The sequence below is a fragment of the Tursiops truncatus genome, chromosome 2, assembly GCF_011762595.2.
Source record: "Tursiops truncatus isolate mTurTru1 chromosome 2, mTurTru1.mat.Y, whole genome shotgun sequence".
Classification (NCBI taxonomy): Eukaryota; Metazoa; Chordata; class Mammalia; order Artiodactyla; family Delphinidae; genus Tursiops; species Tursiops truncatus.
In genome coordinates, this window is record NC_047035.1 from 116,347,517 (window position 1) to 116,371,852 (window position 24,336).

The following is a 24,336-nucleotide window of genomic DNA, read 5'->3' on the forward strand; positions in this document are numbered from 1 at the left end:
AATGGGGGGAACGCCCCCCACGGGCCATTGGCTCCCCGGTGCTCTCGTCAGTCATACTGGGCCCGCCTCCTCCCCTCGCTCCACCTCTTCCCCTTCATTGAACGCCCCCTCCCTCCAAAAAATATAAACAAATTAATTAAACTAGTCGTGAGTGGGAGGCGCATCTCTGGCAGAGGTCCCTATCTCTGCCGCACCGCCGCTTTGAGTTTCTTGCGGCCCTTGGACTAGGAGACCTCCTGGGACTCAAAGATCCGCTGGGTGGACCCGGAGGAGGAGCTAGCGGGGCTACCTAGCCCCCACTTCCTTCATACACACACCCCATTTGGAGCTGGGCAGAGGGAGGCGGGTAAGGATACCCTACCGACTGGCTGGAATGTCCCGACCCCCCTGTCTGTGTAACCTGTGTCTGGCCCATTCCGTTAAGTGCCTGCCTAAAAATGAGCGGTATAAGCTGGAAGTCCTGTGTTGGGGCAACAGGCATTTGCCCAAGCACCTACTGGGGTGAGGCAGACACATTCATACCGCACCTGCTGCTTGGGTGCGATTACAGAGACTGAATGAGATGCTCACTATGTACCGTCCAAGGGCATAAGACCTAGCTGAGGAGATGCTACAGAAAGAGCTAAGGCAAGGTGGAAAATGTATATGTAATTAGACATCCACAGAAGCTCAGAGCATGGAGATTCTTTCTAGCTGAGGAAAACTGGATGAAGTCTTCATGGAGAAGGTGGCACTCAGGTAGAAATGGAGGGGCAAGTTATTCTCAGCAAAGGACACAAAGAGGTAAATGCAAAGAAACATTAAGAACCATTTAAAGTGTGGCTGTAGTAATGAAACTCGGGGTTGGAAAGATGCAAAGAGCAGAAGACTTTACTACCTTGTTAACATTCTTAGACTTGCAGAGCAGAATGTGCAAGCAGCATGGCCGCTCACAGGACCACAGGCCCAGAACTATGGTTTAAGATGCTCAACATCCCAGCAGCTGGATGGATTCTGAGGGTGGGTTGAATGAGGGGTGCCTACAGGCAGCAAGGTGAGGCAGAAAGGCTGTTGTAATAGTGGGTTTGGAGACTACAGAGGTACATCTTCTGGTGGGAGGGGTAGGTGGAGGGAGCCAAGAGGTTTCTTCTTTCTCCCAGCCCCCCAATCCAGAAACCCTTCCCTACCTTCAGCAGCCCTCAAGTCAAAACTCTGACTCAGATGCTTCCCTGAATCATTTGTAGTGTCTTGGAGGGGTGAGTGAAGCTACCCCACATGTCTGTGCTCAACAGAGCTGAGCCTGGGGCCAGAATACAAGATGAGTGAGTGGGAAAGACCTGTTGATTGAGGTATCCAGTAAAGGAAGCTAGTGTGGATGAGGTGGGGTGTGCAGAATGTGAAGGGCCTTAAAGGCCTGTGGGCAGAATGGGAGCCTACTGCCAGTTAGGCTGTCCTAACAGTTCAGGTGAGATGTAATGAAGACCTGACTAGGGCAGCGGCAATGGATAAGCAAGAATAAAAACAGAGAGATGTGTTTGAGAAAGACTCCAGAGGACTGGGTGACTGATTCAGTGTAGGTAGTGGAGGGAAAGGAGGAGTCAGTGGCCTGGTGTGTGAAGAGGTAGAAGAGCCTTGAGGTTAGTGGTTTGGTAAGCTGGCTTCCAGATTTAGTGTGGCCAGTGACTTAGTACTATTTCCTTAGGCAAGTCCCTTCCTCCCTATGGGCCTGTTTCTCTCCTGTGAAATAGGGGTGAAAACTGGGGTAGAAAGACAGGCTCTAAGGACACTTCCCTCTCTCAGAGTCCACAGGGGTTGGGGGGACTCTGATGGGGAGGGAAGCTTGCTACTAAGGAGAGAGGGCAGGTGGGAAGAAATACTGATTTAGGAAGGGAAGTAGGTCATCTCAGGTGAAGTAGGGACTAGAATTTGGGTGGCAACTTGGTTGGTGGAATCACTGAAGGGTGTAAAGGGGGAAAGACCAGGAGGTAAAGAGTGTGTGTTCAGTGGGAGACCCAGCACCTGGCAGGGCCATGGAAGTTGAGGTTCATTCTCAGACTGGGGGCTCCCTAGAGGGAAGACCAAGTTTTTCTATATCAGAACAGACACCTTCTGATGTCTGGAGCCCTATCTCAGATTTGTGCTCTATTTCCTAAGAGGTTCTGCCCTAAATGAAGGCATAACAGATACTGTGTGAATGTAAGATGAGGCACAGTGGGTAGAGCAGAAAGAACATTAGTCTGGAAGCTGACTAGTTTACACTTAGTCTTCTTATTACCTGTGGTTCAGCCTCCTGTCCTGTACAAGTTAACATGGCAGTCCTTACCCTGTTATGAAGATCACATGTGATGATAAAAGTGCGCTTTAATACACCCAGTGAGGCTCTGAACTTCTGTGGAGGCCAAAGGCCCAAGCATCTGACTGTGAGCCTGGACTGCAGGGGGTATACGCTGAAGGAAGTTACTTATGGAGCATTTGCAACCAGAACCGTTACTCCTCAGAGAACCAGACTTCGCTGACACTTCTGACCCTCCTAAGTGCACCACGCTGATGGAAATCCCCTCTTGAATGCTCCCTAGACTGAGCTCCTCGAGGGAAGCAACTCCATCTAATTCACCTCTGAACCCCCAGTGCCCCCAGCGGTCAGGCAAGAAAGTCCCTCAGAAGGCGTCCAGTGATGGTTTCTGACTCAGTACATTGATGCCTGCGTAGCACAGCCACTCCCAGACTCTGGGAAATTAAGAATTTGATTTGGAGACATTGGCCTTCCAGCTTCACTGAAGGTTGCATCCACTCCACCTCTCCCCCACCCTATCAGTGAGGACAAAAGAGTGAATAGATCTGGGTGAAGGCCTTCCTTGGAGAAGTCACGTGGGGAAGCCAGGTTCTGATTCCCAGGAGTCCTCTTTTGTGTGAGTTAGGGATTATCGTATTTGTAGTTGAGCAAACTGAGGCTCAGAGTAGTAGAGTGACTTGCCCAAGCCAAGTTGCCAAGGCGAGTCTGCCTGAGCTTTTTCCATTCCACCACATGCTGTCTCTATACACATTAAGATCCATGATCCAAGTTGGGACTTCTGGAGAAAAACAGCTTCCCCTCTTGCTCCACACGCCTTCCCTCCCTGACTCCGAGAGCAGTTTGTACCCAGGTAGTTTTAAATGATTTCTGGCCCTTTCCAAAAAAATTATCCTCTAAGAAGCAATTTGTCTCCCAGTCACATACATGCATCCTCAACTCACAACCACATATACTCAAAACTATCACACCTTCTGACACCCTACCTCCTAGGCATCACACGCACACACCCTCACAGTTCTTTAGGGTGCTTATGGTGGGTGGTGATTGAGAGATATTTAGGGCCTGCACCTCAGTGGCTCTGCCAAAAAGATGTCAGTGCCAGTGCCCTGATGACAGAAACTCTGCCAGCTAAAGAAGACCATTGCCAGTTTGGGAATATCCAGGTGAGGGGCATCTATACGTTTAAGGGGAAAAGCTCAAGCTATTGGTCAGAATCCCAGTTTAGCCACTTCCTAGCTGGATGTCTTTGGCAAGTCATTTATCTTTTCAATTCCCTTATCTGTAAACTAAGAATACCTACTGCAGTGGGTTGTTGTGAGATTAAAAATAAAGTATGCCTAGCACTCAAATGTTGTAGGACCCTTTCTTCCTTTATCTTGTCGACACTCTCTCTTCTCCTGGTCTTTCAAATGCAAAGTCCCTGGTGTTCCAGTTTGAGAGACCAGGACAGGCTTAAAGAACCCCAAAATTCCACTCTGTAAATTAGAAACTGCATTTGTCTGGCAACCAACTGGTTTATAAGTTGTACATATGCCATATTTCTGATTTCTAGGTGAGTGGAGGCTTGGAATTTTTTTATTGGATTTTAAGACTGCTATTCACTGCCTTGAAATGTTTTGCTCTCACCTAGCGTTATTTACCCCTCTAGGTCACTTCAGCCCAAATCTAGAAAACAGATGTAACAATATGTTCCCAGTTTACCCAGCTTTATGCTTTCAAAGTGTTTTATTCTGCATATCAGTTGTTTGATGATTTTTTTTTAAGGCAGCAGGTTCCTTTGTTCAAATGAAATCTCATTCAGAGGTCTAACACGTAAGAGATAAAGGTGGGCCTTGCTTTGGTTGAAGCGAACCCCAAGCACTGCAGTCTCTATCCCTTCACCTCCCACTCATGCCTCCTCCTTGTCAGCCCCTGCCCCAAGATCACTAGTGAACCTCCATTTATTAATCCTGTTCATTCATCCCAGCTACTCCCCACCTCTCACCAGTCTGTGAGAACACAGCCTAGTCTTGACCTTGGTTACCTCTGCCTATTAATCAGAATCTTTCCCAGGTTTTTCTTCCTCCATCCTCCCCTAAATATTGGTGGCTCCCAAGGGTCTCTCCTGTCTTCTTGCTCTCTTCATTCCTCTTTGTTCTCACCCACTTCCAAGGCTCCTAGCTTCTATCTAAACTAAGTCCCTAACTGATATCTCCAGCCCAGCATCTGCTCTGTACATCGTACTCCATACGTCCACTGGCTGCTGGCCACAGAATAGGTATTCATTAAAGGTCAAGGAGGTAAAACAGACTTCACAAGATAAAGTGGGTGACCTAGACTCAGCTGTGCATCTGGCCAGTCTTGAGGCTAAGATAATTATATTAGCTTAGAGAAGTAACCAGGTGCTGATGCAGGGGGAGGGGTAGAAAGAAGTGAGCCTAGAGTGGGGAAGACGGCGCTGTGCCTTTTTTGACTACCTTCTCTACACAACTCACTGTCTTGCTTTCCTACTTTCACCTTCATCTTAGTCCTAAAAACTGTATCAGGAACATATTTCCATGTCAGGAACATATTACCCTAAGTTGTCAAAAAGGGATCACTGCTCCCCATCTCCATCCAACACTCTAGGTTTCCGGTTTAGTTAGTTATGTCCATGTTGGCCTTAGCCAGAAAAAAATGAGAGCATTTAAGACTGCAGAACGCCAGATTTAGCTTAAAGAAAAAGAAGGATTTTGTGAAAGCTATGGTGAGGGGTGAAGGAAGGCTAAACACTGCAACAGGTTTCTGAGTGCTAGATTTCTATCTGTGGAAAAGACCCAGTCTTCTCTGTGGTCAGTTAAGAGCAGTGCAGTCCAAAACACTTGATATTCACAACTGTTTGTGTGATGGTTAACTATAGGGTGAATATCTCCCAAGAGGAAATACAGTTCCCAAACTGGTGGAGCTTTTAGCTCCTGTCCTTGGTTAGCTAATGATGGTCTGGGGGTAGTAATCTTGGTAGTAAGCCAGGCTGGAGACAAACCTAAGACCTCGGTTGGGAACTCTGGTAGCTTGATTAGCTCATTCCTCCGCTCTGAGTCATTCTGTCTGCCCCACATGTAACAGCGTAGAAACCTTAAAGGTCTATGGGATGGCCTGGGGATTATAGGGGAGACTTGCTGCTTACCAAGTTGGGGGCCAAGTGGGAAGGGAACTGAGGGAATACGGAGGTGGCTGCACCTTGAAAGAGGAGACTTTGAAAACAAGCTAAAACTGGGGATTTCAAGTGGGAGCTGACCCAACCAGAGAAGGGTCTGATAGTTCCTCTATAGACATCTGCACCGTCCAGCAAAGAACTAGACCCTCAGAGTTGAAGGGCCTGCAGTAGGATCATCTAATAGAGCACATTCTTTTACAAAAGCTAGGACCTGGCTTGAGTTGAGTGGTGAGATCTCAAAACTACCAAAGAGCTCAGTCACTCTAAGAAGGCTTTTCTACCTGGCCATACCTCCTGACCCACCTACCTGCAGGTGTCTGATTTATGAGAGTTTCCATATGTGTCTGGTTGTCTCTAGAGATGGGAAGACCATAAGGGCAGGAGTCCCATCTTCCTCAAGATATGATGCTAAACAGTCCAGCCTCCCAAGAACCAGTCGCATTCTGTCATTTGCCTGCACACTGTGACATGGAGATTGACAATGGTGAACCTCCCAGGCTGAGGATGTGAGGGTACCCTTCACCTCAGGAGTCCCATCCTAGCTAACAGGGATGGGCAGAATGAAGGGACTAAGCCTAGAGGGAGTAAATTAAGTGAAAAAATAGTCAAATCAGAAGCAGAAGCCTGAGTTACCCACCATATTCTCTCTCCCCTGAACACTTCCTTCATCTTACGTTCTCAACTGTGCAATCCAGCATTTCATTGTGGGTTCTCTTGCTTTGTTCACCAAATCTCCTATGTGACAGCCTTGACTTCCTGGACAGATTCAGGGCTCCTTCTCTCTCTTCCCCTTTATCTCCTTTAACACCCAACACAGGTAGGCGCACACTGAGTATTAATTATCTTCCCAAGGGTAAAGGCTACAAGCAGACTACAGCAGTGGGGGGGAAGCTATTAATCTCTTTCTCTCAGATTTAGGAGACATCAATTCGCTAACCTTCCTTAGAGTCAGGGGCATGGACTAAAACAATGGTTCAAAAACCTGGCTCATCCTGCCGCTCACTCAACCACCTATTGGGCAGGACCCAGGAAACTGCATTTGTATGGAGCCCTCGCAAGTGATAACCTCACCAATCCTTAGATGTGCAATGAAGAACTCATGCATAACTTCTGAATTTAACAGCAGTTGGGCTACAGTCTCTTCAAATAAATGACAGTTCAAGGCCACCTCCTCCAAATCTTTTATCATTAATCTTGTTTCCTACATACTTCCCCAAACCCCTAACCTCTCTGATTTCCCAGATTTCATGTATCTGTTTACCTATTATGCTTGCTTGTCCCCAAGGGAACATCCAAAGAAAGGTCTGGCTTAATTTTTGCACTATACGTCAGCTCTTGATTAAGGTAAGAAACTCAAGAATATTTTGTTAGAAGATCAGGAGATGGATCCTTAGAGGTCTGAGTCAGACGGTCCAAGTTCTTGCTGTGGCAAATTAATTTTCCTGTGCCTCAGGAAATAATACCTACCTCAAAAGTTTGGTTTGAGGGTGAATGAGATAATACCGAGAAAGCACTTTGAACAGTACCTGGAACAGAGTTAAGCAACCAGTAAATGTCAGCTGCTGTCACTTTTATTAAGATCACCCCATGCCAGAACTGCTCCAACTGCACAGGTGTCACTGGCCAACAGGGAGGAGCTACACAGCATGGGGAGTGGTCCTACGTGGACAAAGCTTCTGGTTCTACTCTGAGAGAGAGATGCAAATGACTCAAGATCTTCCCACAAAGGTACCAGTGTAACCAAATGTATGGGGTTTCCCTGGGAGAATGACCCCTCTGGTACCCTGCAGACTTGAGGACCTGTACCAGGAGGTCCTACCTGGGAGAATCAGTCACCAACTCTGTCAGAAACCCTTCTTGTCTATTACATACAGATCTAGTCAAGATCAACTACCTGGAACTTAAGAACTGTCTATACCTTGAATAGAACATTAAAAAAACTCATTTCCAAAGAGAAAACACTATCTCGCTCTTTGAGATAGCAATGCAGTAAAGAGGCCACAGCTTTGTAAGCAGACCAGCCTGAGCTCCAGTTCTAGAGCTGGACCTGCTAAACCTTACCTTCACTGTAACCCTCTGTACCTTACCTTTCTCATCTACACAGAAACAGAAGGAAGGGAGAGTAACATCTCACTGGATTGTTGTGAGGTTTAAATGAGGTAATGGGGGGGAAAAGCACCAAACACAGCGATTGGCACTTGGCAAGCAGTCAACTGGTGCTGGTTCCCTTTGTCTGCCCAGAGCTGGGCCATGGCCTTGGGCAAGATGGGCAGCTCTCAGAACTGAAAGGCTATGAGGCCTTGGGTTCCACCCTGCCTCCCCATCCCTCCCAGACCAGCTCTTGGAGCCCCTCCTCACCTTCCCAGCCCCAGACTGCTACTAAATTGATGAAGCTAAAAGGATTTGATCATGTCGGTATATTTATATGTAAATACAAAACTGTATCGCTGTAAGATATCGAATATGAACATTACAATTATTTTCTGAATCTGACTCAGTCCATTGACGTTAAATACAAAATGAAAAGATTGTAAAAATAAGAATATATACATTCAAAAAGCTTATTACAGTATAAAATTATTGAGGTCTGATCAGCTGCCAACCTCATCTGTGATAGGGGAAGAAGTTTTAGGGGTTCCTGGGATTTTCTTGGGAATGTGGAATGCTGGGAGTCTTGATTCCATCCCTGGCATATCAGGCTAGGTAGGCCGGGAGCAGACAGGGACAGGTTGAATGAATAGGGGGAAAACAGTGATTGCAGGGGACTGCTTCACCCAGACAGGGGTTAAGCTTTTGATTGACACAGAACCCACACAGCTTGAGCTCCAGGGTCTGGCAGGCTAGAGGCAAGAAAGAGATGGGCATATGAGTGGACAGGGCCAAGCTGCATAAGAAAAAGAACATTCTAGCAAAAGAAAAAGGGGCCCCAGCTCATTCTCTCAGGGAGGAAGTCTCATGGTATGTAGTTTCTTCTCTCTCACACGTGGGCTCCCTCTCTCTCCTTCTAAGACTTCGTACCGATTGCTTTTGGCTCTGGCTGCTCAGTGAATTCATCTCTGCCCAGATCCCAATCCTCAAGGGATAGGGAGAGGGGAGAGAGGGTCTGGAATCACAGTGGCGGTCTATTCCCAAAATTGGCAAAGTAAACGGAGGAAAAACCATTAGATAAGGGCAATCCATGCTGAATTAAACCAGTGTCACCACAAACCAGTATTCTTGGCTCCAACAGGCAGCATCCTGGAGAGAGATAAGTCATTATATAAGGATGAGGGCCTGTGGCAGGAGCATGGAGAGTGGATGTGTGTGTGTCCTCTTCCACCACTCTGCGGTCTGACAACAGGCAACATGATCCCCAACCCCAGCTCGTCCAGGATAAACAGTAGGATCCAAAAAGCGAGGAGTCCTGAACTGCAACAAGAAGCCCCAGGAACTTCTACAAAGGAGTATCTCTGTGTATATGTATTTATAGAATACGACCATATTATCACATACAGTATATATTATATACACACGTACGTATGGACTCATACACATAAGTGCACATACACACACGCACACACAGAGAATGACAGAAAAGACTGGAATACACGCCCTAGGTATAAACGTGCTTGGCACTCAGGACGTTCTCTAGAATATGTAACTTGGTCAAGCTCTCTGGGAAGGAGGTGGATGCTCACCAAACCTCCCCATGAAATCCTAGCAAAGGGAAGGAATGGAAAGAGACCTTGAGAAGGAGAATGGCATTGGGGAAGGGGGGAGGGAGGTTCCTTCCCCACTTACCTCGGGGCCCCTGGCAAAAATCGATAGCCACAATTTGGTTTTAATAAGGCACAGTTCGATAGCAGGTGCTAGGAATTAAGAACACATTGCTGCTGGCCCTTTCTAGTGGCAATTTCACCACATCTATCTAGCCAAAGGGAAAGGCTGCCTTGCGTGCACGCGTGCGCCGGGAGACACGAGAAAGAGGTTGGTCCATGGCTTCAGTGTAACTGATGGCAACCTATAGGCTCAGCGGTGTCCAGGGTAGTTTAAGGAAGTCTGGGCAGCAGATAGGAGGCTCGTGGGACAGTTACTGACCCTCCATGGCCAGGAGGTTGTGGCTGGAGGGCACCATGCCCTCCCTCTCTGCAAACTCCAGGATTGCCTTGTAGCAGAAATAGTACTGCTCAGGGGTCTGGATGCTGAAGGCCCTCTGGGTCCTCATGCGGGACACCGTCTGGAACACATTTAGGGTGCCAAGCTCCTCCAGCTGTGCCAGGCAGATGTCCAATGAACAGAAGGTACCTGAAGGAAGGAAGGAAGTGGTCATACCTGATCTACCTCTCCTCTTTCCCTCCCTCTACCAAATAACCCAGGCAGGATTGGATGAATGAATTCAATGGCAAGGTGCCTCATGGCAGGAGGCCAATTGGCCTTAGGCCTGAAAGGGATCAAGGAGGAGGTCACAGGGAGTGTTGAAGGCCAGAGAAATGAGAAGGCCTCTTGTCTCTCAGGACATATATGGGGGTAATAGGAAGAGTAGGTGGGAAGGTGACAGAGGGACTTCTTTTTTTTTTTTTTTTTTGCAGTACGCAGGCCTCTCACTGTTGTGGCCTCTCCCGTTGCGGAGCACAGGCTCCGGACGCGCAGGCTCAGCGGCCACGGCTCACGGGCCCAGCCGCTCCACGGCATGTGGGATCCTCCCGGACCGGGGCATGAACTCGTGTCCCCTGCATCGGCAGGCGGACTCTCAACCACTGCGCCACCAGGGAAGCCCCAGAGGGACTTCTTGCTTCAATCCCAGACAGATAGAATGACAGCACTCCCACACCTGGGCCCGAATTTTCAGAATCCACAACTTCTCCACAGAGACCTATCACAAACCTATACTTCCTTTCTCCCAAAGGGACCTCTGAACTAGAAGGCTAACAGTCCCTGCAATGTACATCCCCTTAAGGCAAAAACTGCTAACTGGTTCCAGAATGGAGAGCACGGTCCAGGGTGGAAAGCTCCCCAGGGAAGGGTATGGGAAGAAAGCAACAGCCCAGCTGAAGCTCTCTGGGACACCCAGGTGACAGTGATGGGATCAGAAGATAATCATGCTGATGGGATGTATAAAGCATCAAACCCCTAGAGGACATGGCTTGTGAAGTATATATTCTGGCTAGTACACCTAACACTAGGGATACTAAAAGGACATTAAAGAGGAATTTTTCATGGTAATTCACCACCAATGGATCAAATACTCACATTCTGGCAACTAAGAGCTTTGTTATTCCTCCCCCACCCTTAGTGCCTCTGGATGCTCCAAGAGCTGCATCAGGTGCATTACCTGTCCTGCCAATGCCTGCACTGCAATGGACCACAATGGGTGGCTCAGGGCACTGCCCTTTGGAGCGTGCTCCCATGCTGCTGACGGCCAGCCTTTGCTGGTTCCTGACGGCTCTCAAGAAATCAATAAGGGAAGCTGCCGAGGACGGGACACCATAATCTGGCCAACTCAGGAACTGAAAGTGGGTCACGTGGCGTTTCTGCCGTTCCTTGGATGAAAAAAGAAGCAAAAGTTAATGAGGTCATTTCTCCTTGCCTCTGACTACCTTTGGCTTTTCCAGATTCTCAACCCTCTGGAATTGCTATCACCAAGGTTCCTATCACCCTCAACTTTCTCCACAATTGCTTCCCTACGAACGCAAAGGAAAGATTAAATGTCTGGAGAGGGCAGAATTCCTATATTATATGATCCAGATTTCTTACGTTATAAAAAGTTTCATTCCTAAGTAATGCCACTGTTGTGTTGAGACAATATGGCTATTCTGGCTCTGAGTCGAATATCCTGATCCTGTTTCCAGAAGAATGGAAGTAACTTATAAGCTCCCTGGAATCCTGCCTATTCCCTTTGGAGATTTTCTTTACAGTAAAGGTTTTCCCCCAGCTTCAAAAGAGTGAGAAAATATAATTTACCTCTGTGTTGTGAATTTCTAGCGTTGTTTTCTTATAATGGTTCATATTCTCCACGCCTAGATTGGTCACTGTGAGGAAGCCAAATCGGATCCGAGAGTCTTCTTCTAAAGGCCAGTATTGGCCACACTTTCTCCTGCCGCCCTCCTCAAAGCTGAAGACACACAGAGAAAGATAAGCCTTCCATCCTTCTCCACAGCAACAACTCTGCTCTACCCATGACCTGCTGTACCCTTAGGCAGAAATGTCATCTCTTGCATTGCTTCTGTCTAATCTATCCCCTTGCTTCTTGGCAGAAAAAGGAAACCTTCATTCTAAACAGATGTAACAACAGCTAAATTTTCTGCATGTACTCATTCAGTGGACATTTACTGAGCACCAGCTACATCCATTTGGTCCCTTTCCTGATACCTCTTGGTACTCCTCACATATCTGGCATAAATACTGGGTGTACAAAGAAAGACAGTAGAGAAAATATGGTGGGCCAGGTCGAACTCCCTGCCCTGTATCTCAGTTACTGTTCATTCTCTTCCCCAGTGAGAGCCCTTGGCTGACAGACGAGTGGGAAAGGCACAGTTCCTGGGATGCCAACAGGAGGTTTATGTAAAGGCCTAAAGTCCACCTCACTACTCTTCAGTGGCTCCAAAGTACTCCAAGGTGGTACTTCTTCCACTACCTCCCCTCCAAATCAAAGGTGGCTTGTAACAGTGCCATGAGGAAGGGACCTGAGCAAACATTCTCATTAATTTTTTTCTCCTCATCTGAAATGGGTTATAATTATCATAATGATAATGAAGATACTCATGAAATATTAATTCCTAAAGTTTTGGCAGATACGTACACCAAAATTTCAAAAATATTCCTTTCGTCAAGAGCTTCCTGCCTGACCTATTATGTTTCACATCTCTTTTTTTCAAGATCTCCTACAGGTGGAAATATGAACAAGAAGAAAAATGGTCAAAAGTAGCAGGGAAAGGGAGAACTAAGGGGAACTGGTAATTCAGAAGCCAGGAAGACGGCTGACCTTTGGAAGTAGGGAGCAGGCTAAAAGTAAATTGCTCCATGTTTCCCAATGCTTCCTCTAGTAGTTAAGGCCAGGACCTCAGGATAGGCTGTAACTGGCACAGGGTCACCAGAGCCATGGATTAAAGCTTTGACAAGTTAGATCTATCAATCTCCACCATACCCTGGCTCTGGTAACTCTGGGTCAGCTAAGAAAAAAGCTAAGACATCTCAAACTCTTTGCCATGGCTTTCCTAATCCTCATTGTTTCTAAGAGCTAAACTCCCCTCTAGAATCACCCATGCTTGGGGACGGGGGGAGGGGGGGAAGTGCAATGGGTAGAAAAGGGATGAACTCACCGGGTGGTCATGACAATCACCAAGACTTTTTGCTCCCATACCATGAGCCAGAAATCACGATAGGTATTCTCCAAAGGGCCTACAATGAAAGTAGAAGACAAGGAACGTGACCCTGGGAAGCTCTTCTTTCCTTCTTAGGCTCTTCTGTTTTTTCCCAACTACTAAATCCAAAGCACATACGTTGGCTCCCTGCCTTTTTGACTATATCCCTGCTATTCAGGGTGGTCCTTGGGCAAGCAGCACCAGCATCGTATGGGAGAGTATTAGAAATGCACAATCTGCATTTTAACAAGATTCCCAGGTAAAACTGTAGGTAGGCTACAGTTTGAGAAGCATTGCTACATATCCTCTTAGAGCCTCATCAACAGGGCTTCAGCTACCACATCCAGACTGAGAGTGTCAACTGTGCACATGTCTCTAGCTGCTTTCACCTCACCTAAGCCTTATAATCACCAGTTGCCTACTAAACCATTCCCCTTCCATGTCCCCTCATCCATCTCCTCAGACGCCGCATGTTCGCAATTCAGTCTCCTCCTTCAAAATTAGCTTTCTCTCTCTACTTTCTCAACTCTGTTAACAGTACTGGCATTCTTAAATGACTCAGTCTCAAAAAGTTGGAGTCAACTCTGACTTACCCATTTCTTTCATATCCCAGAAACAGACACCAAGTCCTAGATTTTTTTTGCCTTTGGAATGTTTTTGGTTTTTACCCTTTTGCCCCTATCCTGGTCTTCCTGCCGAAATTCACTGCCACAAAGACCATATCATCTTTTGTCTGAGTTCCTGTAGTACCATCTTGGTTTACTTTTCTGAACAGGAATTTTTCTTCTGGTCTATTCTGGATACCCTTGCCAGTTTAATCTTTCTAAAAAATTGCTTCATCACAATATAGACACACAAGCGCACTTCTGCCTCTATTCCTTTGTTCACATTCTCTCACCTCCATTGCCATTGGACTTTCTACCCATTTTCTGTTTTTTTTTCTTCCGGTTTTATTGAGCTATAATTGGCAAACAGCACTGTGTAAGTTTAAGGTATAGAGAGCATATGATTTGACTTATTTATATCATGAAATGATTACCACAATAAGTTTAGTGAACATCCATCATCTCATATAAATACAAAATTTAAAAGGAAAAAAAAAACTTTTTTCCTTGTGATGAGAACTCTTAGGTTCTACTTTCTTAACAGCTTTCATGTATAACACACAGCAGTGTTAATTATATTTATCACACTGCGCATTACATCCCTAGTACTTATTCAGCTTATATCAATAAATTTGTACCTTCTGACTGCCTTCATCCAATTTTCCCCTCCCCGCAACCCCTGGTAACCATAAATATGATCTCTTTTTCTATGAGTTTGTTTTCGAAGTATAATTGGCCTACAACACTACGTTAGTTCCCGGTGTACAACATACAGGGATTTATATGTTTTTCGATATTTCTATACACTGCAAAATGATCAACACTCTACCCATTTTCAAGTGCTGCCTCTTCCTTAAAGCTTTTTCTTAACACCACATTCCTTTTTTTAAAAATTTATTTATTTCTTTATTTATGGCTGTGTTGGGTCTTCGTTGCTGCACGTGGGCTTTCTTCTAGTTGTGGCAAGTGGGGGCTACTCTTCGTTGCAGTGCGTGGGCTTCTCATTGCGGTGGCTTCTCTTGTTGCAAAGCACGGGCTCTAGGCGCGCGGGCTTCAGTAGTTGTGGCGCATGGCTCAGTAGCTGTGGCTCACGGGCTTAGCTGCTCCGCGGCATGTGGGATCTTCCCGGACCAGGCTCAAACCCGTGTCCCCTGCATTGGCAGGCGGATTCTTAACCACTGCGCCACCAGGGAAGCCCCAACACCACATTCCTTGTAGGGCTTCCTCTCATCTCAGCTCTTGATGGCACATCTGGATCAAAACATCTTAACCATTTAATGTATATGGTCTTACATCAGTCATTTTACTTTGTGAGAAGTAATCATATCTCAGGCAAACATGGTGCTGAGGGCAAGGGCTATGTCATCAACTACTCCTTTTAGAGTTAGAATCTGTACAGGGCTGGGCACTCAGCAGGAACGTTGAAGATGCCTGTGAGCCAAAAACTCCCTTTCAATCAAGTGAGTAACAACTGAGGATAATTCCTTGTACTTCCCCAGTGCTTTTTTCTCCTTTGCTTTCAGGGAAGCAGGGCACTACCAAGGGCTGATTTTGTCGTGGAAATCTGCTAATTGCACTACCATTTTTGCTGAAGTCTCTTAGGAAGCACTAACATTTTATGATACTAGAATTCCCTCTTTGCAGAAGTGGACACTCCCAGGAGCATGTGAAGTCTTGGAAACAAGCTAAATGTCTAACAAGAGAGGATGTTAAATTATGGCATACCCCCAAATTTATGCAGTCCATAAAGGTGATATTATAAGATTTGTATTTTTGCTATGGAAAGGTATCCACAAGACAACCATCAACAGAAAAAAGAGATAATGTACAGAAAAAGCCCATTTTGTTAGACAGTTCATATGTCCATATCTATTTGTATGCACAGAATGAGGTTTAGAAGGAGATGCTGCAAAATGTTAACATTTTCTCTGGGTCTCTGGGTTATGAGTGATTTTCATCTTCATTTTCTACAATGGACATGGCATTACCATAGCATGCATGTCAAGAAGATAATAAAAACACCCTTTCCCCACCTCTGACTCTTAGCCTTGTTCACATCGCACTATACTGCATCACAGCAGCTCTCATATACTTTATTTTCCACATTCAAACCACTGGCAAAATTGGTGTTGCCAATCAGAGCACCTGATAATACCACTTAGACTCAAGGCTAGATGGAGAATGGTCATAATTTCCTCAAAGGCATAAAAGAGAGATTTAGAAGGGAAAGTTACACTTCCCAGGTTAGACTCTTTAACAGTAGACTTCTGCGAAGAAATAAAGTCAGCAGTTTATGCTGACATGGATGAAACAATCCACTAACCTGGTTTGCAAGGACTTTTGAATCAAACAGACATGTGCCCAATCCTGTCTGTGTCACTTACTAGCTGTGTGACCCAAGGTCACCTAATCTCTTTGGGCTTGTTTGTTTGTGGATTAATAAACCTTCCTTGCAGGGTGTCTATAATAATTAGATGGTGATTATATATCTAATATATAATAGATACTTTCAATAAATGACAGATATTATTAGAAATATTATGAATAAAAATCAGAATACTGAACACAGCCAAGAAGGTTAACCAGACAAACCAAACCAGCCTTCTCAACATCACAGGATCCCATTTTCCAGTCGTAACAGAGTGCTGATGCCTTCTGAAGATGATCAGTGTTTAACTTAAGAAATCCTCTTTCTCATACTCCTGGGTGAGCTTCTTCTCCTGCACAGGGCCTTCAGAGCCAGCCTAAAGGATTCAATCCCTGGATTCTGCAGAACTAGCAACTCTAAGAAGTGCCCTTGCCTTCTAAACCTGGAGAGAGGAGCATTCTGAGACCCTTAGAGTCAATCCTTACCCTCCATAAGCCCATCCATGCCACGGTCATCCTCCTCAACAAAGTCCTACTCTCAGGCAGATCACATCCTAATCTATACCTGCCCAAAATCTTTCCTGATAGTTCTCTTATTTGTTCCTAGGGTCTTGAAAGGACTTGTTGGAGAGAGTAGTCCCTCCTAAGGGACAAACAATAAATCTGTGACCATCAGACCAATTACAATATACCAAGAATCCAAAGGTCCTTTTCCCTTTTCTTCTCCCTCAACTTCTATTTTGAAAAATCTGAAACCTACAAAAAGTTGAGGGGCTTCCCTGGTGGCACAGTGGTTAAGAATCTGCCTGCCAATGCAAGGGACACGGGTTCGATCCCTGGTCTGGGAAGATCCCACATGCCTTGGAGCAACTAAGCCCGTGTGCCACAACTACTGAGCGTGCGCTCTAGAGCCCGCGAGCCACAACTACTGAGCCCACGTGCCCCAACTACTGAAGCTTGCGCGCCTAGAGCCCGTGCTCCACAACAAGAGAAGCCACCGCCATGAGAAGCCTGCGCACCACCACGAAGAGTAGCCCTCGCTCGCCGCAACTAGAGAAAGCCCGTGCGCAGCAACGAAGACCCAACACAGCCAAAAATAAATCAAAAAAAAAAAAAAAAGTTGAAAGAACGGTACAACGTACTCATACATTCTTTAGCTCGAAAGCTATTATTTTTGGCTATCGTTTTGCAAAGCCTGCTTCTCTATATATACACAACACATATTTTCTCTTTTACTGAACTATTTAAGTTTCAGACATTATGACATTTCACTCCTAAATACTTGAACACGTATTTAGAAGAACAAGAACATTCTCCTGTAGAACAATACCATTATCACACTGCAGCAATTAAACATTAATACAATAATATTATCTAATACACAGTCTCCAACTGTCCCAATAGTTTGTCCTTAACAAATTTTTTTCCAAATTGAGTTTGCAAGTATGGATGACACACTGCCTTTGGTTATCAATGTCTCTTTAGTCTCCTTTAATCCAGAACAGTTCCCTGTCTTTTTTTTTCCCCCATGGCATTAACTTTGAAAAGTCTAACCCAGGTCTCTAGTATGTTCCACAATCTGGATTTGTCAGGTTTCTCTCTCATTATTAGATTCAGACTTAAAAACTGGCAACAGGACTTCCCTGGTGGCACAGTGGTTAAGAATCCGCCTGCTAATGCAGGGGACACGGGTTCAAGCCCTGGTCTAGGAAGACCCCACATGCTGCGGAGCAACTAAGCCCGGGCGCCACAGCTATGGAGCCTGCGCTCTACAGCCCACGAGCCACAGCTACTGAGCCCACATGCCACAACTAAAGCCCGCGCGTGTAGAGCCCGTGCTCCACAACGAAGAGTATCCCCCACTAGCTGCAACTAGAGAAAGCCTGCACGCAGCAACAAAGACCCAACGCAGCCAAAATTTTAAAAAATAAATAAATTTATTTTAAAAACCCCCCAAAACTGGCAACATACAACACAGGTAATGTTGTGTAGTTCTCACTATACCACAACAGGAGGCATATAATATCTATTTGTCCATTATTGGTGATATTAAGTGTGATCACTTGGTTAAGGAGGTATCCGCCAGATCTCTTGCTGGCCATTTTCCACAATGGTCAAAGGACCTTAATTCCAAATGATGGCCTGTCATGTCCTCCTATGTTGTGATTTCTCACCACCCTCTTTGAAGAAAACCTGGTATTCTCCTTGAGATGGCAAAAAACAGGTCAGGAGTAGTACTAGGGCCCACAAGAATATTAACAGAGGCTCCATCTGAAATCCTCCTAGAGCGCCCAATACTTCACTGTCAGACCTAGCAGAGACTATCCATGTCAGAGACTGCTGGCGTGCTCTGTGATGGTACAGGGACCAGCAAAGGCCTCTTAAGCCAGCAACACCCATTCATAGACTGAACTCAATCTCTGGGAAGTTCCATTGCCATTCCTTTATGTCCTACTTGACATAAAGAGCATCTCGCTGCCCAGTGAACTCTGATGTCCCATTCCCTTGGGTTGGCAACACTAAGACACAGTCCAAAAACTTGTAGTAATGTTGTGTGTTCAAATCTCTAGTCTATCTCTATGCAGTGAGTTTCCAGGCACATCTGGTACAGAAACTCTACACCTCTCATCTGCCTTCCTCAATAACCCTCAATCTTTATGAAAGGCCAGGATCTAGTGGCTGCAACATCACCTCAAGCTACCATTTCCTTTAAAAATTATGCTATCATCTGATGCCAACAATCACAGGTAGATGACACAAAACCAATTTGTGAGGGGCAGACTACTTACCTTGTGTCCCAATGTAAGCATTTTTCTGTTTGTAGCCATCCATGAAACTGGCATTGATGTAATCTGTCTAATGATAAAAAGGAAATATCGTTGCAGCTGTGTGGGATATACCATTTGGGTAGGAAAATGATGTACTAAGTAAATAAAACTCAAGGTATGAATTTTCTCTTTTTGTCATGCAGAAAACGAGGAGTGAAAGGACCAATTCAAAACCTCACTTCCACAAATGTTACTGGGACAAGTGTATATCCACATGCAGAAAAAAATGAAGCTTACCCCTTCCTCACATCATATACAAAAACTAACTCCAGGAAATTCCCTGGTGGTCCAGTGGTTAGGACTCAGTGCTTTCACTGCTATGGTCGGTGTTCACTCCCTGGTCATGGAACTAAGGTTCTGCAAGCCGCACAGCGAGGCCAAAAAAACCCCCCAAAAAACAAAAACAAACAAACAAAAAACCTAACTCCAAATGGATCACAGACCTAATGTAAGAGCTAAAACTATAAAACTCTTAGAAGAAAACATAGGATTAAATATTTGTGACCTTGGGTTAGGCAAATCCTCCTTAGATATGACACCAAAAGCACAAGCAACAAAAGAAAAAACAGATAAATTGAACTACATTAAAACTGAAAACTTTTGTGCTTCAAAGGACACCATCAAGAAAGTGAAAAAAACAGGGGATTTCCCAGGTGGTCCAGTGGCTGAGACTCTGCGCTCCCAATGCAGGGAGCCTGGGTTCGATCCCTGGTCAGGGAACTAGATCCCATATGCATGCAGCAACTGAAGATCCCGCATGTCACAACTAAGACCCAGTGCAGCCAAACTAAATAAATAAATAAATATTTAAAAAAAAAAAAGAAAAAAGAAAGAAAATGAAAAACCCACCCACAGAATGCACACATTTGATAAGGGATTTGTATCTAGACTATATAAAGAACTCCCACAAATAAATAGTAAAAAGACAACTCAGTTTTAAAATGGGCAAAGAATCAGAATAGCCATTTTTCCAAGATGATATATAAATGGCCAATGAGCAACGTGAAAAGTTGCTCAACATCATTAGTCATCAGGGAAATGCAAATCAAAACCACACTGAGATATACCACTTCACACTCACTAGAATGGCTACAGGTAAAATATAATAACAAATATTGGCAAAGATGTAGAGAAACTGGAACCCTCATACACTGCTAGTGGTAATGTAAAATGGTGCAGTCACTTTGGAAAACCGTCTGGCACTTCCTCAAAAGGTTAAACACAGAGCTACCATATGACCCAGCAATTCCCCTCCCAAGGGAAATGAAGACACAGATGTAAACAAAAAAACCTCATAAACAATATTCACAGCAGCATCATTCATAATAGCCAAAAAATGGAAACAATTCAATTGTTTATCAACTAATGAATGGGTAAATAAAATGTGGTATATATCATACAATGGAATATTATTTAGCAATAAAAAGGAGTGAAATACTGATACATGCTACAACATGTATGAACCTTGAAAACACGCTGAGAGAAACCAGACACAAAGGGCCATATATTGTATGATTCTATCTATGTGAAATGTCCACAATAGGCAAAAAGAGTGGACAAAAAGTAGGTGGGTTTGGGGGAAATGGGGAGTGACTACCAAGGTGAGTTTCTTCTTTAGGTGATAAAATGTTCTAAAGTTGATTGGGGTGATAATTGCATGACTCTGAGAATATATTAAAAACCAATGACTTGTACACTTTTAATGAGTGAACTGTATGGTATGTGGATTATATCTCGGTAAAGCTGTTATTTACAAAAAAGGAGTTCATTAGGACTTGTAGCACTATAGCTCAGAACCAAAACCAAAAGGCAGGCAAGCCAAGCAACATAAATGGGAACACCTGTCCATGCTGTGACACACAAAAGGCAAAGTGTGACTGGAGAAGGAAGAAAGCTATACCTCACAGCTAGGACCATCAACAGCATGGGCCAAACGGGCTCCATTACTGCCTAAATTAACACAAAGCAAAAAGCCACACACATTCAGAAGAGTCTCAATGAATAGCTCCTGACTCACTCTCTTCTGCGGGCCTTTTCCCACCTCGCAATGTCCTCGGTCTTATTTACATCATTAGCCATCAGGGAAATTAAATAGGATATGGAGGGTTACAGGAGGACAAAAGTAAAAAAGTTTCAACAGCAAACTAGGGAAAATCCATACTCCACTCCACTCTAGAGAGATGGGAATGACTCCCCATCAACCCTTTCTCCACTGGGTTCCAACACTTGGAGGACAGTCTGAACTGTCAGTACCACACAGCCACCCTAAGAAAACATCTCCAGGGAGTTCCCTGGCGGTCCAGTGGTTAGGACTTGGTGCTTTCACTGCCGTAGGCCCGGGTTCAATCCCTGGTAGGGGAACTAAGATCCTGCAAGCTACACGGCTCGGCCAAAAAAAAAAAAAAAACACATCTCCATCTCATGGTCAAACCCATGTTATTTGGATAAATGTCCATTAGATAGTCAGTCTACCAACTTATCCTCCCACTAATTATTTATTCAAGAGTTTCCTGCTCTGTTCTTCTCCCACAGCAACTGGTATTGACCTCATACTACTAGTGTTCTACCCTGACTTGGACACCTTCACTGAGCTAATGGATCATCTGCAGCAGACCCAGAAAGCTAAAAGTCTCACTCACCCCAACCAGGCTTCTCAATCCAGGGCCCACCCATAGTCAGCCAAAGCCCATCCTCTGTTCAGCCTGGCACATTCAAATGGTATACACTGCAGGACCCAGGTGAGAAGGCATAGAAAAGTACAAAGGATTTACCTGGTACATGCCAATCAACATATTATATAAGTAATATATGAGCTGTTACTCTTGGAGCTACCTTCATGCTTTGAAAAGAAATGCCACCTATTTAAAGGAGACATTTCTTTATAACTAAGGATACCAGCTCTTAGCATCCTTGTCTCTGAGAGCACTGGGAATTAAAATCAGCAATTTCAGAAGAATCATTACATATTAAAAATTGAAAATGACCTCAGAGATAAAGTATAGACTTAGGGGCAAACTGAAATAGTAGGAAGAAACACAGCATGCACATTATGTTATGGGCCAAGTTCAACTGAAACTGGACTAACGGCTTTGTAATTCCAGGTGAAATCTGTTGAACAATTCACTAATAAACCTGAATCCTCCACTTATTGTGGAAATAAAGGCTATACCAATATTTGTAGTAATGAGAGGGACTATAACTCAAGCGATGAACTTCAGATTAATTACAGGATGACTAGAATAGTCTCCTGGTACACTGGGATTCACTCATTCATTCACAAATAATTTACTGAATGTCTGATACATGCCAGTCACTGTTCTAGGTCTTAGAGACAGAGTAGTCAACAAGACATACATTCAGATTATCTCTGACTCCAGAACCCCAACTCAACTAAGATGATCTTAATAATACTGGTGAATTTGCCTTCAGTCAGCCAGACTCTTAGCTAATGCCACTGCAGGAAAACCCTCTGTAAGGATCCTAGACAGGATTATGAATTCAGTTTATGTGCTTGAAACACTAGGGTCAAAAGAGATTAAAACCATGATCCTAGGGTACTGACTCATGTACCATACATACCCAAATATAAGGCAATGATGTTCCTAAGAATTATCCTCCAGAAAAAAGGGGGGATATAACAAGTCCCTATACTGTGTCATGTTAAGGGGCACTATTTAAACTTCTTTTAAATAGTGAACAGCAACCTCAATCAATGCTGTTTTTTGATGTGTACAGAGGTCACCAGACAGAACTGTTGTATCGGAAGGAAAAAGAAGAAATGTAACACCTATTTAATTGTTGACCTCAAAATTCTTAAGTGTTGGATGCTGCTGTAAACAAGTTATAATAAAGAGGACTTTAAAAAGGTATAAGTAAATGATAATGCTACAGAGGATGCATGAGATACAGGATGAATGAAAAGAAAAAACTGTGCTAATGTTATGCTAATAGACTTTTCTGACTTAGAATAAACTTTCCAGTGACAATACCAGGCACTTAAAAAAGGAAATAAAAATGATGTGTTCTGGAAAACTGTGTTCGATTGACTCAAAAAGTAGCTCAAATGAGGACAAAGAAACTGATGTTAAAGGTGTATGTGAAAAGTTTGAATAACTTTTCACTAAATATCTCTACTAAGTACATGTGATTTTTAATATGCACAGACATGATCAAATTAATACATTAAATAATAGAGGCATCTGACCAATTTATCTCTATCCCTATATATTTATATATACACTAGTTGTCCAAAACTTTTGTCAGATCTTCTAGATGGAAAAATCAGAGGTCACTTTTTTCTTTTAAGAGTTGGATTTCTTTTTTTTTTTTTAATATTTATTTATTTGGTTGCCCTGGGTCTTAGTTGCGGTATGCAGGATCTAGTTCCCCGACCAGGGATCGAACCCAGGCCCCCTGCATTGGGAGCGTGCAGTCTTAATCACTGGACCACGAGGGAAGTCCTAGAGGTCACTTATAACAAGAGTCGCCTGGTATTGACCATATACACTCACCAGTATGGTGGATGACATGACTATGACTTTATTAGGAGTAAAAGGCGAAATAATTGAACATTTATCAAGCACCTACAGTAATATGCCAAACTTTGTGCTATCAGCATGTACATAAAATATTTCATTTAATTTCTACTTAGTACTGTGAGATGGGCACATAGGGACTTGTGTATGTTAATAACTAGTATGTAGTCTAAAACGAAAACCTTGAGGCTGCTCTGGTGGCGCAGTGGTTAAGAATCCGCCGCCAATGCAGGGCACATGGGTTCCAGCCCTGGTCCAGGAAGATCCCACATGCCGCAGAGCAACTAAGCCCGCGAGCCACAACTACTGAGCCCTCGTGCCACAACTACTGAAGCCCGCGCACCTAGAGCCCCTGCTCTGCAAGAAGATAAGCCACCGCAATGAGAAGCCCGTACACCGCAACAGAGCAGCCCCTGCTCACTGCAACTAGAGAAAGCCCACGCGCGGCAACGAAGACCCAACGTAGCCAAAAATAAATAAATAAATTTTATATATATATATATGTGTGTATATATATATATATATATATATATATATATATATATATATAGTTTAAAAAAGTAAAACTCAAACCTTCTCTCTCTGGCTTAGAGTCCATGTTCTTTCTACTACAGTATTAGTAAGCTTCACTTTGGAAAGGCTTAAATTTCCCTCAGTGCTCCTAAAAGGATGGCATTTATCTTTCTACCTGAGCGTGGCCGCTTCGTTTTGTCAGCTTCACTCTAGTTTGGTCCAGGCAGGGTACATCCCCATAGCGGTTCTTCTCTAGGTTTCCTGGAGACCTGAAGGAAATGAAACAAACTAAAATAAAGGAAAAAAAAACAGCTACAAGAGTTGAAAATGGATGACAATGCAAGTGGAACTGAGCGCAAGTCAGGAGATTGTTGTCATTCATTACTTTTTCTTTTTGGTACTATTTGGTTTTGAAAAAATCATTTGCATACATATTGATTAAAAGCAAAAAAAAAAACTTATAAAGACCACACATATAAAGTAATACTCTATACTGTTCATAGGTATGAATGTATATGTAACAGTATAAACAAAATGATCTGGTAGGAAACATACCACATTCATACTAGTGACTGCTTCTGGGGAATGAGGAGAACTGATGGTGAGGATTAGAAGGATTTCAACTTTACAATTAATTCTTTTATACAATAAAAAAGATGAAGCAAATCCAACAAAATGCTAAACACTGTCAGTACTAATGG

At 44.1% G+C, this 24,336-nt stretch overlaps 1 protein-coding gene across 2 annotated transcripts in view; it reads right to left on the reverse strand.

The window, feature by feature from the left end:
• Positions 1-7,849: 7,849 nt before the first annotated feature.
• PTPN9 (protein tyrosine phosphatase non-receptor type 9) overlaps positions 7,850-24,336 on the reverse strand; it is an 80,353-nt gene continuing 63,866 nt past the window's right edge. For both annotated transcript variants that reach the window (XM_019949971.3, XM_019949980.3), the window contains exons 8-13: positions 23,811-23,904; positions 18,549-18,615; positions 12,746-12,824; positions 11,388-11,538; positions 10,759-10,966; positions 7,850-9,731 (exon numbers count right to left, since the gene is read on the reverse strand). In XM_019949971.3, coding sequence (XP_019805530.1) covers positions 9,517-9,731; positions 10,759-10,966; positions 11,388-11,538; positions 12,746-12,824; positions 18,549-18,615; positions 23,811-23,904 — 814 coding nt within the window. In that variant the 3' untranslated portion in view covers positions 7,850-9,516. The remainder of the gene's footprint in view (positions 9,732-10,758; positions 10,967-11,387; positions 11,539-12,745; positions 12,825-18,548; positions 18,616-23,810; positions 23,905-24,336) is intronic.